At 38.0% G+C, this 18,919-nt stretch overlaps 1 protein-coding gene across 1 annotated transcript; it reads left to right on the top strand.

Annotated features, from left to right (window-relative positions):
* Window positions 1–7,283: 7,283 nt before the first annotated feature.
* Window positions 7,284–18,885, top strand: LOC105684684 (uncharacterized peptidase C1-like protein F26E4.3). The gene is made up of 8 exons (XM_012398243.3): window positions 7,284–7,690; window positions 16,560–16,864; window positions 16,954–17,017; window positions 17,112–17,310; window positions 17,403–17,698; window positions 17,806–18,008; window positions 18,105–18,259; window positions 18,353–18,885. Coding segments are annotated over exons 1-8 (1,353 nt in total). The 5' UTR covers window positions 7,284–7,688; the 3' UTR covers window positions 18,482–18,885.
* Window positions 18,886–18,919: the final 34 nt, after the last annotated feature.

Here is an 18,919-nt window from a genome sequence, read left to right as displayed (position 1 = left end):
TTCGACGACTCGTTGATTCGCTGAATAAGTTTGAGGAAAAAATGTAGTCGGAAAGAAATGTAAAAAAAAAAAATACATTTCACGGGGTCACAAGATTGCGAAATGTCACCGCAATCTTGTGAAGTTGCACAACCGTAAAGAGCTTGACCCCCATATGTTACCGACTATGGTTACCATCGTTAATCTGCATACGTCGTACATGTGTTAACGTACGAAAGAAAAAAATTATTTTCTCTCGCGACCACAGATTGTGCTTCGGAAAGTTACGTAATGGGCGTGGATGTTAAATGGGCTTTTGCCGGGCCCTCTTGCAGACCACACAGCGCGACTCCACGGATTGAATTCACTTTATAAAATCTTTAAGAAACCTGGTCGGAAAATATATTCAGGCGTACGAACTTGGATTTATTTAAACTGGTCCTCGACTACGAATTTACGAAAGCTCGATTGCGCCTTCGAAAAAAATCGACACATCCGCGTTCGAAATTCGAACGATTAAAATCGACGAGCGACAAATCGATCGTTCGATAATAACTTTATTTAAATTCTCCCTCTTTCTGCAGCAGTCTTCGAATTTACTCGCTTTGGCGGTTCACGCGTTATACCAAAAAATAAAAGACAAAAATGAATAAACAAAACTCTGGTCACGAATAAAGTACAGTTCGAAACGCGAAAATGATCGGTAATGAAGTTCACACTGTGAGTCCAACTTGAATACAACACTCGAATAAGTTTTAAAAAAAAAGAATGTTTTTCTTGTTTTGTGCCACTGAGAAATGACCGCAGATATTTTTTTCTTTCTTTCTTTGCTTTAATTAAAAAATCGGATTTTTGAATGTTGAATAATAAGTGGCGGTGAAGATTATTGCCGTGCAATTTCTTTGAACTTTTGAAGAGTATGAGAAAGACATGTAAAATCAACACTCCAGTTATTTGAACAGGTTCCTGGTGCGCATGAAGTTTATTTTAACGAGTTTGTTTTTTCATATTCTGATCAGCCTCCGCGTCTGCAGATAATTTCATGGTCCTGAGATTTCTCTTTTTTTTCCTTTCAGCGTCCAAAGAAATCGCGATGAGCTTTCGTATCGGGCGACGAAAAGGAAGTAGATTATATCAAACAAAAAAAAAAAAATGAATCGACAAAAATCGCTGGGGGTATAACTCCAAAATATATCAGCTTCGGCAAAAATTAGTGAATTATGATACCCGGCAATCAGTCTATACGGCCGGCCTCATGTGGAGAACAAATAAACGAATCCCTACAACCGCGTGATATAGTTAGACAGTTTAAGTGATGCGGATTCAAAAATAGCTAAGACATTCTGGAGAATATCGGCCATTCGTTGACCTAAGGGAGTGTTGAATTGCACACGTTCTGCAAAGTTTTATTTATAGATCCTAAAAACACAATTAATCTTGGCCAAAATTTTAAACGTTACGCGAACGCTCGCGCGTCTCGGTTTCTTTTTTTTCGACTTTTTTCTTTTATTTTCCCAGTTAATTCAGCACAATTTTTGCTACACACCGTCGTGTCTTGCCGTACGTGAGCGATCATCTCATCGACATTTGTAATGTTGGATTTTATTAAAACACGCTCAATCATCATCTTTCAAAGCATGTTATAATTGTACGCGGAAGTTATCCGCATCGGATGATTATTTCATCGGTTAACTATGCGAACGAATTATTATCAGCCCGCTACAGACGCGCACGTTTCGTACGAACGTATGAATATACACACCTATACCTATACGGGAGTAAAAATTTATTGTACTTATGCAATTCAACGCAGACATCTGTTCGGCATGCTAATCATATTATGTCGTAAAATTAACACCGTGTAGTCCGCATAATTTATAAAAATAACTTTCGGCGTGCAAAAAATTTTAGACTTCACGTAGAGCTTTCGAATTGGAACTGCAGCGATAGTTTTATCTGATCAGAAGAGGAAAAAACGATGCAAGAATACAAAGAACAAAACGTAAAACTCAATCAATTAACGGTCGAAGATTAACGCCGGTTAGATAGTTCTAATCAACTATAATTTGAATAATGATTATCGTCATTATATCTCAGGGTCATCGGGATTAATAATTTCACAGAGCAAGAGATTACGCGGTAATTGAATGACGTAAATATTTTGTACAGTTGATTGATAATTATTTGCAATAATTTTTGATAATTCAGGTGCGTGAGTAGTCGATTTTCAGCGACAGAGATAAAATGTATTTTCAGATAAAATATGTTCATTAAAAAGCGGTAAATTTCGTCCGTCGCTCCGGATCGTTCGGGTATAATAATTCTCAAGTGATTTATCGATAGGTTATTAATAATAATATTTCACGCGTGTCACCCTCTGAAAATTTGCTTGGCTTTAAAAATTTAGTATATATATGCACGCTCGAATTCGTCCCTATTGAATGATGGTCAATTTATTTAGTGAGCTGTGTAATGGCCCCAACGTCTGTAATGGACCCTGCATTTTGATTGGTGACAAATAACGACTGCGTACCAAAAAAGAACTACGAATGAGATGAGAAAAAATATAAATTAATTCATAACAAGATTACAATAAAGGACACTGCGGGGCATCTGCAGGAGTCTTTCAATGAAATTGACACAGATTGATTGCTGAAGCCGAACGAAACGAAACAGAAAATTTTTCTCGGTCTCGGCCGCGAAGAGCGATGACGTCAGTTGCGACGGTAATCCAATCGTCGGGCCCAAGGCCCTTAGACATCGCGTATTGGTGTATGAAAAAAAGGGCCCTCGCCACGCGTGAGAATTAGGTGCGGTTCCAAAAATACAAAAATTTCCGCACCTCGACACGTCATGAAGTTGGCCGAATAAAATATTGCAAAATATTCGAAACCAGTTGTATTCGGACAGTATACTATAAAGATTTATTCCATACTCTTCGGAGCTATAAATTTTATAATGAGCGCGGAATGGATGCTGCGATATAAATAAGTCACCTTCGAAATTAGACGACAAAGAGAAACGATCCAACGGCCGCTAAATATTTTAATAAACGTTAATCACGTCTTTGTTTTTTTCCAGGGGTTGTGCGGTAAAAAAAATATTTTTGTTCGTCTATAATTAACTCAGCGAATGAGGGTTCGGTTTTTTTTAATCTACACGGTAAAAATTGATCCACCGTCGCGAAGTGAATCGAAAATAAAATCCGCGGTTGAGTAATAAATGAACCACCATAACGACGCGATTTATGATAATCAATTTCGATTCGGAAGCGAATAGCTATCGATCAATGGACCGAAAATATTCACGGATACAAGCATTGATTTCATTCGTCGTTAAATTTGTGGCCCGTAATTTTTCCTCAATTTCACATCATTATATTTCACACGCATGTTGAGAGTTCTGTTTTTATTAATCTACGAATTTTTCTGCCCCACAAAACGAGAAATTGGTAATAACTTGATTTATTTTATAGATAGATGAATTCAACTTGTGAATTCGGATTCCAGAGATCAAAATACATCATAATAGCATATAAAACGGAATATTACCCCGTTGGATATTTTTGATTTTTGGGCCAAAAATTAAGTATTTTAAAAATCGATCGTATGACACTTTTCTTACGTATTTTGACCTCAGGAATCCAAATCTGGAAGAAAAATTGATCTATCTCTAAAATTGACCGAGTTATTGCCAATTTTCAGCTTTTTGGGGTCAAAAATAAAAAATTGATTTTTTAGTCTATATTAATGCAATTTGAGCTCAGGAATCCGAATCTAGGAGAAAAATTGATCTATCTGCAAAAATGACCGAGTTATTCCCATTTTTTCGCGATTTTGGGCATAAATTTGAGGATATCTCGAAGGGAAAAAATCGTAGCTCAATTTGGACAACGGATTCGTGTTCCTGAGGTCAAAATACGTAAGAAAAGTGTCATACGATCAATTTTAAAAAATAAAAATTTTCGACCAAAATTTGAAAAAATCGTAAGGGGTACCCTTTGGAAAAATCTCAAAATTTGGCCAAAAATTTTTATTTTTAAAAATTGATCGTATGGCACTTTTCTTATGTATTTTGACCTCAGGAACACGAATCCGTTGTCCAAATTGAGCTACAAATTGTTCTCATCGAGATATCCTTGATTTTCCAGTTTTTAAGCCGATGAATTGGCAATAACTCGATCAATTTCATAAATAGATCAATTTGGCTATCAAATTCAAATTCCTGAGATCGAAATACATGTGAATATTATAAGTATACCCCAATTAGAAAAAAAGACGAATTCCGGCTCCAATTTTTAGAAAAATTTCAGGCTATAAACTTGGCGTTCTTTTGGCTTGGTAATTCTCGATTCAATGAAAAAACCATGAATCGTAGGATTTGGCTGACGTATTTGAAAAATTGGATATTGCCCTCTCAGCCAATCAGCAATCGAACAAAATGTCAACACCGTTGAGCGGTAAGGCTCACTCATTTTGTAAAGTCCATTCGGCCCACAAGCAAAATCCAAAGATCGAGTTCCGATTGGTCAATAACTTTTTAGAACAGGAAACATCTTTTAATGGGTATATTTATTATTCAACAAGATTATTTACGATTTTATTCAAGCGGGACGGAGAATAACGGATTCATCGTATGCGATCGCGTGAAACTTTGCGCGTCTAAAAGAGAAATTCACACATGTGTAATCACGAACGTATTTATCTGTCCATAATAGATCGAGTATAATATACAAAATTACAAAGGGGCGAATGGTATCCACGATACGTACACTGCACGTGGCACCGACTCAGGGACTCTCATGGTACTCATGGCGAACGTAATTTTGTTGCGACAAAAACCGTCAAAAGATTCGATCCTCATAAAGCACACATAGTCTGAATACGATATATGGTGAACAGATGTGCCCATTGTCAGCGTCTTATAGAAGTCGCTTACAATAAAGAAACAAACGCCATGACCTCCTAGTGTAGATCTTGAGAGTAAGGTCAGGCCAGGTCAACTTTCAAAGCGAAAAGCTCGCCAGACGTTGTATTTTTTCCAGATTTGATTTGGAAGGTATTTAATTTGAAAGAACGGTTTCAAATACTGCGGCCAACAGGTTATTAAATTTGGAACACCTCGTAGAAGGTGTCCGTCATCTCATTCATTAATCTAGTATAGTTTTCTTTTACTCAATCTTCTTTTTTTCTCGTTTTTTAGTTTCTTGCTTTGCTCGGGATCCTCTAGCGTAACTAACGAATCTGCTCCAGATATACCACATTTCATTTGGTACGTAGGTACGATATTTATGATGTGAGGAAGAGTTTTATGCCGTAACTCGCTCTCGCGTCGTACGTCACGTAATACTTACTCGTGTTACTATTTTTGAGAATTTGTTCACCTGATTCGAGCTACATGGTTAAATTTTACGACAGCAGGAACACCTCGAACTTCTAGGATCACCGCCAGGTATGGATTTCGAAAATTTGCGAGCTTACCATTCCCGGTGCAATTTATCAGACCATTAAGAGAGATATTACTTACAATTAGTTACTGTTAAATTGAAGATTACTTCGAAATTTTCTAAAATAGTACAGAATAGCGAGTGCAGGCGGCTTGAAATTGCGAACTTTTAAGTACGTGTGGATCGTGGGAGTAACAATTAATTTGATTTTTAGTGAATTCGACCTCTAGATGTCTGGAGCGATGAGCGAAGAGCAGAGTAACTTTCCTCTTTCTATGATATCAGCGCGGTTAAAAAGTGTTCCATGGCGCCTGAGGTTCTCCATAAAAAGGACAGGAAACCCCTTTTAATTGAAATTGATATAAACTTCCGGGATTAATTAACGCGAATCCGCAAGAAGGATCGTTTCTCAGAAGCTGAGGTTGTGCATTAATTAACATCTCAGTGCCAAACCGCAAGCAATCCTCGGTTCAGATTAAATCGTCTTATAAATTACAGGACTTTCGACCATGTATGGTGAATAGCTTTAACTCGGAGGTCGGTGCAACTTTTCCGCCACTAAGCGATACAAATTTCATTCCTTTCTTGACACCTCCGTTTCCGAAGTGTGAAAATGAATGAGATTGAGAAGGCTTCGGCCAAGAACGTTTTTATGAATCTTTCGTTTCGGCAAAAAGAACAAGTTTCGTCTTCCAATATGTCTCGTGCGGATATATCCGAGAATTAATAATGTACATCGTCTTTGGTGGGCACATGATGAAGATTGGCGGGATATTAATCTATAGTCAAATATCACGCGTGTCAGCTTGGGTTTGCATTTCATTTAAATTTCAATTATTTGTAATAATATTTACAATTGTGAGTCACGGTGGGTTCAGTTTATCTGAAATATCAATTCCACCCAACTATCTCAATGTCAAATTAATTCTTCAGTTTCATCGAAATAATTATTTTAATTAGGTCCTTTTTAGCCACTCCAACGGTTCGATGACGCGATCGGGTCATCGATGACCTCTGCATTATTGGGAATTCGATCCTATAAACGTGTCTTCTGGCTCGTCGTACATAATCTTCTGACCTAACATTGGATACTGTCACGTTTCCTCTTAATGTGCACCATAATAATCAACGTGGTGCCACTTGACACTACGAGAAACTTTGTTATCGCACTTAGCTCCCACTGATTGTGCGCTTCTCAACAGGTATAACGTTTCTCTTCGTGATTACTTTCAACTACGACCGAGTACCTGAAGTTCCGAAGATCGGAGCGAATTCGGTGGACGTTTACCCATTTCTTCTCGATTTTTATCTTTTTATCTCTTCTTTTTTTTTTTAAATACTTTTTGCCGCTTTATGGTGTAAATTGTTCTTCAAACGACTTTTTTGCATTAATTACGCTGCGGAGGTTCGCATCGTATTTTTATCCGCAAGCGTGCCAAGATTACCTCACCATACCTTATAATTCTCGAGTCAATATTCAGATCTCGTTGCGGTAAGGATGAAATTATTGTAGGAAAGTTTTCGATCGACTTAATGCGTCGACGTAACACGATTTACATACCACGAATTGGTTGACCAAATTTTTTTTAAATTCACCTCGAAAAATGATGAATTTTTTTCAGGTGTCCGTATAGATCAGTTCGTCTTAACTTGAACAACCTGTTGCATTCGACTGCAGTTGAGTGAAGATGGAAAGTGTAGTGGTGAGAAAAAAACGACTTCCTCGAGGATGAAAGTTGAGTATTTCGGAGCTTGCGTGTTTGAAGGAAGTTGGAAAGGACCGCGGACGAAGAGAAAAACGGAGGGAGTTTCGAATCGGAGGTGTAAAGTAAAGCAACGTGATTGCGTAGGTATAGATTGCTTAAACGACTCGCGGAGTCGAGTCATTCGTTCGTTCGGTTCGGAGTCGCGAGTAGCCAAAGTCAAATCGTAATAGCGCAGCGATACGGTTGCGGTTCGTTTGGACGCAGTGAGGCGCGCGCTTTCAAGCGGCCAGCAACGATCCTTCGAAAACTTTTGAAAACTTCGCTAGCTCCAGATAAACCGAGTCCTCGGATTCTGTGATCTCACTAATCGAAGAAATTTGTGCGTTTTAGCTCACCACGTGATATCGGCTGTATTTCAACCGAGCTGATATATTTAGGAATTTTTATACGCGAATCATTGAAAACCGATAAGCCTTCTTTTTTTCCCAAAAGAAAAAAAGGAACTCTTTCCGAACGAGATTCTTCTGTGAAGAAGATATCCGACACAACGAATCGAAATGTGAGTAAAAAAAAAAAAAATTCAATTCGAGATCTTGTCTCATCATTTGTGAATTTTTATCTCAAAAATTGGGATTCATTTTCTGAACTATTGAAAAATAGGGAGACCAGCTCTTATCTGAATAATTTTTTTACCATTCGTTCCAATTTTTTTGATTCATAATAATAATATAGATATTTTATTTATTTTTTTTTTTGGATTGTGTAATTAGATTAATGAGAAGTTGTTTGCGACCGTTATCTTTCACCTAATTTCAAAAACCGATAACTCTTCAGCCCCGCTAAATTAATCTGGGATTGAACTATTCAATTTTCCATCCGGCATTGAAATGAATTACATGCGTACACGAAAAAGGGCGCGAATTTTCAAGATCGGCATACGCATAGTTGTTTTGCCTTTCATTGCTCGGTTCTTATCAATGATATCATATCAAAAATTGTACACATTCGCAAGGTATAATGAACTCGTATGTTCAATGACTTGAAAAACCACTTGAGTCGCGAACCGCGTAATATACGAGATAACGCGTCCAACGAATCATTGACATCTGAAAATAACGAATTTGAAATTAACGAACAAAACTGATGGTAGTAAAAAATTCGTAATACCAAAAGCATTTTGAGGGCAGCGCTTGGAACAGGTCATTTCATACCGCAAGGAGGGGGCCCTACGGGAGAAAAAAACGTGGGTGTTGGGAAAAAAAAAAATGGATTAGGCGGGAAAAATCTTACGACTTGGATTCCGAGCTCGGAATACCTGTGTCGAATATAAGATAACAAATAACACACCGTTTGGGTCTTGGGACCAGAATCTGTGGTAATAAATCCGATGGCCTTCCGAGTCATATAAAGTCTCGAAGTCGTAACTTTGGGCCTCGGGAATTCGCCTGGGAATTTCGTACGAGGGATGAAACATAAAGAACAGAAAGGAATCGAAAATGATTCGATAATCAGCCGGAGACGAGAGAATATGTTTTTCCTTTTACGGTTTATCATTCGCCGTATCGCGTTGAAAATAGATTTTTCAGAATCCCATGAAAGAAGACTGGGTTGGTTCTACGAAGCGATATCAAAGTTTCGCATAAATGTTTCGGCACAATAGTAAAATTGATATTCATGAGATTCTTCTGCGTCTCTTAAATCTCGATACGAAACAAACAAATAAATAAAAGACGCTGCCGAAATTCTTATGGTTGAAAAATTTGAATCAATACTTTGACTTTTACAGCCGGCTCTGTGGTAACCAACTAAACGTTCGTGACACGTTCGTTTAAAATATTTATAAGAACGTGATTAAAATCTAACGATATCATAACAAAGGTTACATAGCTAGTCGTTGACAGAAGCACAAGTTGAGCAATCCGCCTCATTTCATGACGTAATCCATAGAGACAAGCCCTATAAATCTCAGGGTGACTATGCATCATAAACTGCCTATACCATAGAATGTTGTCCTAGAAATACTACACCACCATTACGATTACCACCACCGCTTGTAATGTTATAAAAATGCAACAAGTTGCACACGTATCGCGTGTCGTCGATTATTCTAATATAATCGGATTTCGAATCATCCCATCATCCTGAATCCCCGCATACTCCTTCGCTGAATTATTTCTCCACATTATCACCCGCATGCCGCACATGCTCGACTCTATAAATTTTCAGAGCATCATCGTTTCGTTGATAATAAATTTAGTATTCAACGTAGAAGTGAGCGATCAACGACCGTGTACAATAAATAATTGAACCGATATATTAACTGAACGTTAAATGAATAAATAATCAACTTAATAGCGAGCGAGTAAATGTACATGAGAACATATAGCAGTACGCCACCGGTCGCCTTGAATCTTTTATTTTATTGCAGGGATAGTAAGATTATGGACATACCAGAGTGGTCACAGAAACTTAGATTTACATTCTAAGAAAAAATTCTGCGGGATGTTTGTCCTTTCGGTACAATAGCGGCGGGTAGTTCGCGGATTGTATATCAATAACCGCTGATTATGGTGAATAATAGAGTGTTCTTGACCGATTTATCGTTCGATTCATTAACAACGAGTTTTCACGTGACCTTATCATCGGTATTATTGTACTCGGAATATTCAAGCGTTCGATTCCAAGTGATATGTTGTTGGCAAGAAACGTTGTACGATATCGGCTTCCAAATGACTCGATTAGAGTGGCGTTTGTGGCGGGTTCAATTAGACAGAGTGTGAATTACATAATTTTTCTATCGCCGGGTTACATTCACACCTCAGATAATTATGCTATCGTGTTATATACGAATTCCTGTTTCGCCGGAAACGGCGTCCTTCCGACGAGGACGCCGTTGATGAGAATTTTTCGATTCGACCGTCGCTCGCGAAAATTACTCAGGATGAAGATAGGAGGAAAAGATCGTACGATTTAAAGGCGTGAGGTGTCCCTTCATTCCACAATTCAGCCTCTGTCAACGAAACAAATTGTCGTATCGCGTAACAGAATTGTTCTGCGAATGAATTCTAGAGTTGATTAATAACACATGTATGTACGCGTACGACTATCGCTACTCTGCGGTCGTACGGATCGGACAAATTTCACTATCAAGAAACCACACGCGCTCATACGTATCACAATGAATTTGCACAGTGGCCAATTTCAGCGGGGCGCATCTGTCCGAGTCAGAGTTGTACGGGTGAAAAATATGTGAAGCACAGCTTTGCCGTACTACAGTGGAAATACAATATGCGATAAACGTGGATAAATCGCTGGGCGTCATATGAAAGTAATTGAGCAGAAGTTGCCTCCGGCGAGGTTTGAAATGAAAAAAAAAGCACAAATTTCGGTCGATTGTATCTAATTTGTTTATTTTTCTTTCACGCGTCGTCACGGTTTATCTCGTCGCGGACGTAGCGTTATCCATTCACTTGTTCGTGACCAACGTGGCGCTAACCGTGACATAGAAAATTTCTTAAGTAAACTTGAAACCGTCGCTTGTCGCTGCTCTTTTGGAACGTTGAATGAAACAGACTCGAGAAGATGCCGCGTTCTGAAAATATCTAAATACGAATCTATGAATAACTGGAAGCTTTGCTATTCCCGTAATTCTCATTGTTAGTCACCCTGAGATGCAGGTGTGCATATCATAGGAATCTGACGTAAATCATGTTCGAGTGCATACGATACCTTGGAAATGCAAATTGATTTTATTCCGATAGCTCGCGAGATTCAGAAAAAAAAAGATAGAAATATTTGCCTCCGATTAGCAGATGCGATTAAAATACAACACGTGGGATATTTATCGCGATGATAATAATCCGTTTTAATCGCAGGCTTAGTTGGCTAAAAATAGCATCATGTAAATAGTTGTAAGATAAATTAATCTTTAGCCAGCCTAGTTTTGTTATACATGTATACCAATTCGCGAAATTACATGTTAACGAAACGGGACGCACTCTCGCCGCGGTGCAACGCGTGTGGTATTATATTGTACTTTACGATGTGTACCTAAAACACACACGTTACGTATATACATTGGGGTTAAATAAATGACCCAGTTTACAACAACGAATTTGTCTTCCTTATGTATACTTATTTCAATTGGCCAGGCGTCAATGGCTTCAAAGAATCGCTGCTGTTTTTACACGTCTCTCCGAACGACGACTTAAAGTTGCAGCAATTACCAAACGTCATCGCTGATCCCATAAATTGTAAAAAAAATCTGATCTATAAACGCTCCATATTCATGTGTGAACGTTCGACTGCAAAAAACGAACGACGATGTGACCTTGTGAAAATTGCCCAAGAACATCATCCAGGTAAAACGAGAAAATGAACGAACGATTTTCCAGTCTAGTACATTCCATTATAAGATTACAATTTATAATGTATCAACTACATTGCAAATTCAAACGGGGATCCAACCCCTTCCGGAATGAGATGATGCATTCTTTCTGCTTCTACTGTCGGATTAAAAAAAAAAAAGATAGTGTGTTGAAAAATCTTCGATATCGTGAATTTTTTTGTTAATAAATTCATTTTTTTTTTTTGACTCTGGACTCTGGGTAATCAATGATTCTCCAATTGAACTCAATCGTAAGAGCTGCCTCATAAATAATTACCATACAAGCCCTACGAATTTCAACGACTCTGTTGAATAAACAAAAAAATTCTCCACGAACCGCGTGAAATTCTAATTAAAATCAACGAGATTTGAACGACAAATAAACAGGCCTGGAACGTATAAAAGCTCATAAAATTTTAGTTAATAATCCGAAGGTCGTTAAACGTAGTTTAACGAATTAGGAAATAACGCAATTCTACAGTTTTTTCCTCATTTTTTTTTAGTCGTTAAGTAAAAATCCACTTCGCACAGTTATTTTGTTATAAATCTCAATAAGACCGTTGAAAATGATACAACTGCCAGCTATGTAGGGCTGTCCTACGAAAGTACAGAGAACTTAACTTTGGCAAGACAATCGCGATCTTTTGCCAAGTCGCTTAGCTATGGCTGAGCCTAGTTAAATTATAAGTACGTGAGCATCTCATAGAGACCTCGGTTATTAGTCAGACTCTTCTTAGCACACACGCGCCTATTTCTAGTGCTCGTCGAATTGCTCCCCGTTTCAGCTGTGATTCAACGAATAATTTTTCTCCCGTTTCTTTTGCAGATGCTTTTCTCTCTGCTCTTTACATAGATCAGGCGTATGGAACAATCGCACCACAAATATCTTGGCGCGATCATCTCCCAATGCGTTAGGCGTACTTTCAACTTTGTCGAGAAAAATGAGAGAAAAGAAAAAATACAGACATAGATAAAGCAAGCTTAAAAATTTCAGTCAAATAACAATGTCGTAACATGAGATAGAAAAGAAAAAAGTAACTAAAACTGACCGCTGTTGAGTGTTTTTTTTTCCCCCTTTTTTATCGCTCAGAAGCGAGGCTTTTTTAACGTGATACGAATGGCAAGTGGTACGTGTCTTAAGAAATTCGGTCGATTTGCGGAAACTCTGATATAATGAATCGTAGGATATTTAGGTAGTTCGCAGCTGTTTTGAGAATAGATAATAAATAATAAAAGTTTAGATTCTAATTTGAGAGGCCTATACCGGATCTTCGAGAAGGAGTGCGCAGGGAAACGGAGTAACAAATCGATCGAAACGATTCTGATATATTACAACAGTTTCCGTCAAACTGGATATTACAATTACCGCGGCGATCCAAGAATAACCATAGCGCAAGATTGAAAAAGCCTAGGTGATCGGTCACACCTTGTCAAAAGCACGTGCTAAGTTACCAAAAATAACTTTTCCTATACCGCGCACGATTCTCGCGACTCGTGTCAAAGCGAAACTTCAATAGAGTACGCGGCTATTATAGCTCCGGTTTGCACACACCGTGTACGCGTAACCAGGAAATTGGACCGATACTAAAAATAATTAATTGATTTGCGAATCTGAATTCCTGCCTATTTTTATAGACGAGAATATCGATACGTTCTCGCGGGCATTTAACGAACGCGGAAACAGGTGGTCGATTTATCCTCTAGTTTTCCGGGACCCATCCGGCTGTGAAACGAGGATTATTTATTTGGATTCTAACGCTGAATAAATTAACACGTTCAATTCAGATAAAAATTGTACGCAATAAATTTTCAAACCGATTGGGTCAGCAATAACTCGAGTTCTGATATCTTCTTGAAAAGAAAATGAAATGTATAAATTTCTACATTAAAATCCCTCAAAAATTCTTTCGTTCGAAACGAACCGGTCAATTGTATCGTTCGCATACAGTACGCTTGTCATGCTTCAAAATTTGCGTATTGCGATCTGATTGGATGATAAATCGATCGTTCGTTATTGCCATTTCAAAGCTCGTTAAAAAAGGAGGTGCCGATGTCAAGAGATCAATCGGGAAATGTTTTTTTTTTTCGTATTAAATTAAAAAAAAATTACTTCATTGCATTCCGGTCCAGCAGCTGCAGACATTAATGGTAACAAATTACTTCGCCAATTGCAAAGTCAATTAGCTAATTACACTCTCCCTATTCGAAATCAGACTTGTGAGATACGTGAAATGAAACGAAAAAAAATTGTTTTTTTTAGATCAAAAACGAATTGAAAATTCTCGGAACTCATGTGTCGTAGATTCATAGACTGTGATGAGTAAAATACTGAGATAAGGTAGCAGCGTTGTAGACAGATAACGTTACAACGTAATCGAGAGATAACAAATCGATAATTATACTATATTCCATATCATTTTACGCAGGTACTTAGGACGTTGTTGAAGTAGCCGTTTTATCGAATGAAAAATGAAATCAGATGAATTTTCGGGTCTTTTTTTTTATCACATCACAAATTATCGTAGAATATATATGGGTCATGTTTGATATTTTCAGATAAGCGATGCCGCGTGATTTATATATAAACCTAAACTATAAATGTGCTTACTGATAATTACGAAATTATCAACATTTTAGCCTTATAAAATTATTTTTGCCATTATCGTTACTATAGCTGATATAATATGTTAATCAAATTTTATTTTCTAGTGCAAAATCACCGAGTCTACTGATCGGTTGATCGAACAGTTGAATTATTCTCACAGATTATTTCTAGTTTGTTGCCTATGAACTGGTAGGTGGTAAAACGCGATGAATTAAAATAATTATCATAAAATTCTCCCGCTTTTCCGGCGCCAAAAAATATCCAAGTACGTCAAGATAATAATTGTATTGTAACACGTGTACGATGACTTGAAAATAAAATTACGCGGGTACGGATATCTCCGAAATGAGAGTACATTTATGATATGAATTTGGAGTAATCCCTTATGAAGAAAACTATCTTTTTTCGAAAACTAGACAGAAAAAAAACCAAACGATAATCGCAAATTTATAAATATTTTATAAGCCACGCTTGTCGCGTACTCGCTATACTATTCATACGTGCGAATATGCCACACATCATTTATATTATAGGTAAAATAGGTTGTATACAAATATCTGCATATTCATACATACCGTATCCTGTAACGTGTTATTAAAAACTGGGGCGTTTTGACCGTTGGATAATTTTAGAGGCAAGGCCTAAATTCGCGAATTTCACTCCTCCGTGAAAAAAGGGAAAAAAAAAAAACTGACGTGAAGAAAACAGCGAAATAAGATTTCGGCAGAGCAGGCGATCTGATTTTCGTCCTAAATAGCGGAGAAGATGTTAACTCGGTGTGTATTCAAGTTGACAGGTCAAACGGTGTAACGGTATGCACATCTGCCAGACCTTGGACGAGTTCTAAATTCTCTGTGTTCAACTAAAGTTAGGCATGTGACATAATAGCGAGAGTAGCGGTAGAGAGTTAAACAGCCTAGAAAATTAAAATAAGATAAGTACGCTCGCGGGGTAAGAAATCACAGATTACGTTAAAATAATGTTATGTACAAGGCGCGATTCTTGACGTTTTTTGGAAACATTCCATCCGTAGAGATTTTTTCTTTTTTTCTTCAATTTTTTTCATTTACTTGTTCACTTTTTTCATACGCCTCCTTATCATGTGTGGAGTAATTAGAATTACGCTCCTATAATTTATATGCCCGATTCGCATTAGGGTTGAACGAGATAGCGATAACGCAAATCGGGACAACTTTTAACAACGCTGTATCGCAGTGAAGGCGAAATGAAAAACACGGGATGGAAATAAAAAATTTTCGAACGCTCGTATCACGACCGAGACAATATTAAAAAAAAAATAGGAAAAAGAGAAAATCTACGTAAAGATCCGTAATCTATCAATGAATGATCGTGTTCTTAGAACGAGTCATGAATGAGTCGCCGCGAGCGACGTAAGACGATGAAATAAAATACATAGGTGTAAATGCTCCTCTGATGTTACGACGGTACCGCAATCATCTGTGCATGTTGTTGTCGGGTAATTTGCATACGGACAATACCTAATTGTTGTACGCGTGTCACACGTGTACGTTTAGATGAGACCGTAATTATCGGACTAATTGTAATGGTTATTTCTGTAGATTCGGTTATACAATTGCACGTTTACAGTTGGAGCTGTATAGGATTAGCTCTTGGTTATTCTTACACCGAGAAATCATTTGTCAAAATACAAATAGAAATGAGCGCAACTTTGATAATTGCTTTTGTTGAAAGAAATAATTGAATTGCCTCTGTAATGGTGTACGCGTTAGGAATCTCGTCGATCGCTCATTTTCATCATAATTCTGGCTGAATAATGCATTTCACATTCTTGGCACAATGGCAAATTATAAGCGGCAATGAGGCAAACTCAAATGAGTGTATTCGTGAGTTGGACTTTATATTTATAGGTTTTTACATTTTCGGTATATTCCTGTAACGAAATTAAAAATACATCGCGGATCAACGATGGTATTTTTAAGCTGCCCTGATTTATTTTCGCGATATCTCCTTCCTTTTTGGATCTTCTCTTTGTAAACATGACACACTCTTGATCGCGTTGAATTGCATGAAATTTAAGAAAAAAATAATAAAAACAATCATGGTCGTACAAGAAGTGGATCTGAAAATAGCCGGAAATGTGCCAAGGTATTTGTTATAGGGCGCGGCTTTTACGATTCCTCACGTCGCAACATCGATGATTTCATCGAAATAATCAGGGCGAATGATTCCCAGGCATTCCTAAAAAAAATATATTCATGCAAACCTTGCCCGAAATACTTCGAATGGCTGTAAGGTCTTCGAGTCTCTGAAACTGCAACTTTCTAGGTGGTTCATGATTTTATTTTGCTACCTTATCCGATATTCGGGGAAAAGATAACGGCGCGAAGAAGCAAATAAGATAAATTAATACTTAAAAAAGGAAATGCTCAACTCGAATTAAAATCTACTTTCCAGGTTACGGAGCAAAAACGACTTCCCGTTGGGGATGGCTGTGGGGTTTTTCGTTGTCACTTTCCTCCTCACTTACGCACATGGAGTTTCCAATTATTACGGTTTACCAGACGGCCCATACTGTAGGGGTAGGTATCCAGCTTTGAGATGCTGCGATGGCCGTCAAGACGAGTGCAGTGCGCCAATCCTCGATTCTGTTTGCTACTGCGATGATTTTTGTAACCGAACACGATCTGACGATTGTTGCCCGGATTATTGGTCCCATTGTAAGGGCATCAATATCGACGAAGGCCCGGGTGAAATAAGACGTGAGTAATTATTTCGAATATTTTATTCGTCAATTTGTCTTTGGATGGTGCACTTTTTTAATTTCCATGTTCGCTTTTCTTCGTCGCAGAGTGTCATTTCAAAAACGCCTACTACAATGACGGTCAGACGACGATGGACAACTGCAATGAATGGTACACTATTTGAAATTGATAATAACATCATGTTAGCGAAAATAACGCGATCGACGAATAAAACGATATCCTTTTTTTCTTTACCAAACTGCAGCAAATGTACCAACGTTAACGAGCGCGCGGAAATGCTTTGCGAGACGAATCGTTGCTTGATCGAACCCGATGTGATCGAAAGTGTGAATCTCCCGAGCTCAAGACTCGGATGGCGGGCTGGAAATTATTCAGATTTCTATGGAAGGACACTCGCTGAAGGGGTCTTGCTCAAATTGGGAACTCTGAACCCGTCAAACTCGGTGGGTCGAAGATTCGCTGAATAAACAACAAACCTAGGAAACAAAAGAGAAAAAGTCCTTGCAGCAATAAGGAGCAATAACATATATTTTAGGTGACCAACATGCTCCCGGTCCTTCGGTTCTACGACCCCAATCAACTTCCGAGGGAGTTCAATGCCGAAGAACGCTGGAAGGATCTCATCTCCGGAATCACGGACCAGGGCTGGTGCGGCGCTTCATGGGCCATTTCTACGGTTGACGTTGCTTCCGATCGCTACGCTATTATGAGCATGGGTCGCGAAGCCGTCCAGCTATCAGCTCAGCATTTACTATCCTGTAACAATAGGGGACAACAAGGATGCAAGGGTGGTTATCTAGACAAAGCCTGGCTCTTCACCAGGAAATGGGGGTGAGGATATTTTACCTGTAGATACGAACGATCGTACAGCGTCACGATTGTCAAACGGCAATTGATTCAGTTGAAAATGAAATTTTTATTCTAATATTGGAAATTAGTTTGGTCGACGAGGACTGTTACCCATGGTTGGGAGGTACGAACGGGAAATGCCGACTTCCAAAAAAATCGACCCTCGCTGCAGCCCGATGCCGAATCCCGACAGTTCCGGCAAGAAAATCATTCTACAAAGTATCGCCTGCCTATCGTTTGGGCAACGAGACGGACATAATGTACGAAATTCTTACCTCTGGCCCAGTTCAAGGTAAAAAATGATGAGGCGATGATTCTGTGATGCATATTTGTTCTTCGAATTCCGAGTTTGAAAATATTTTTATAACCAATTTCAATTTCTCTGCAGCCACGATGAAAGTCTACGAAGATTTCTTCGTTTACAAAACTGGTGTGTACAAACACTCCAGACTCGCAGAATCTCAACGCACTGGTTATCACTCTGTAAGAATAGTTGGATGGGGTGAAGAACTCTCCGAATATGGACCGCCGGTCAAATACTGGGTAAATACCCGCGTACAATAAATAATGAAAACAATGTTTAGCTGGCCTGTTTGCGTAAAATGGAAATCTCATCGTGTATTTTTGATATTCTAGGTGGTAGCCAACTCCTGGGGTCACGAATGGGGTGAAAACGGATTCTTCAGGATCTTACGAGGTGTTAACGAGTGTGAAATCGAAACCTTCGTTTTGGCGGCTTGGGCCAAAACAGTGATGAAGCTTTAAAGTGTCTCAATATTTTTTCAATGCCTATTCTTGAATAAAAAAAATTATGAAAAAAGAACAAAAAAGAAAAACAAACCATACAGACAAGATTCGCGTATCACCGTTGTATTTATTAGCACACTACTAATAACTATCGACAGTTTTTAATTATAAAATATAATAATAATTACAATAAAACCAACTGTATTGAGTATGCATGTTACCACGTACATATTATTATGATATGAAAATAATTCTATGCTATTATATTATTAATAATTTTTATTTTAATATAATATATATTTTTACAAACAGGCTATTCTGCTAGTGCTGTGCCTTGGTCACTCATGTAAATTACGTCATGATATTGATTTAGCTATAAATTATTTAATAAAAAAAATATTCGAAGTAATCATAATCACTAACAGACGGTTCGAAATTCATGTTTCATTTCTTCAT

This window comes from Athalia rosae, chromosome 2 (assembly GCF_917208135.1).
Source record: "Athalia rosae chromosome 2, iyAthRosa1.1, whole genome shotgun sequence".
Classification (NCBI taxonomy): domain Eukaryota; kingdom Metazoa; phylum Arthropoda; class Insecta; order Hymenoptera; family Athaliidae; genus Athalia; species Athalia rosae.
This window is presented reverse-complemented; position numbering and strand designations above follow the sequence as displayed.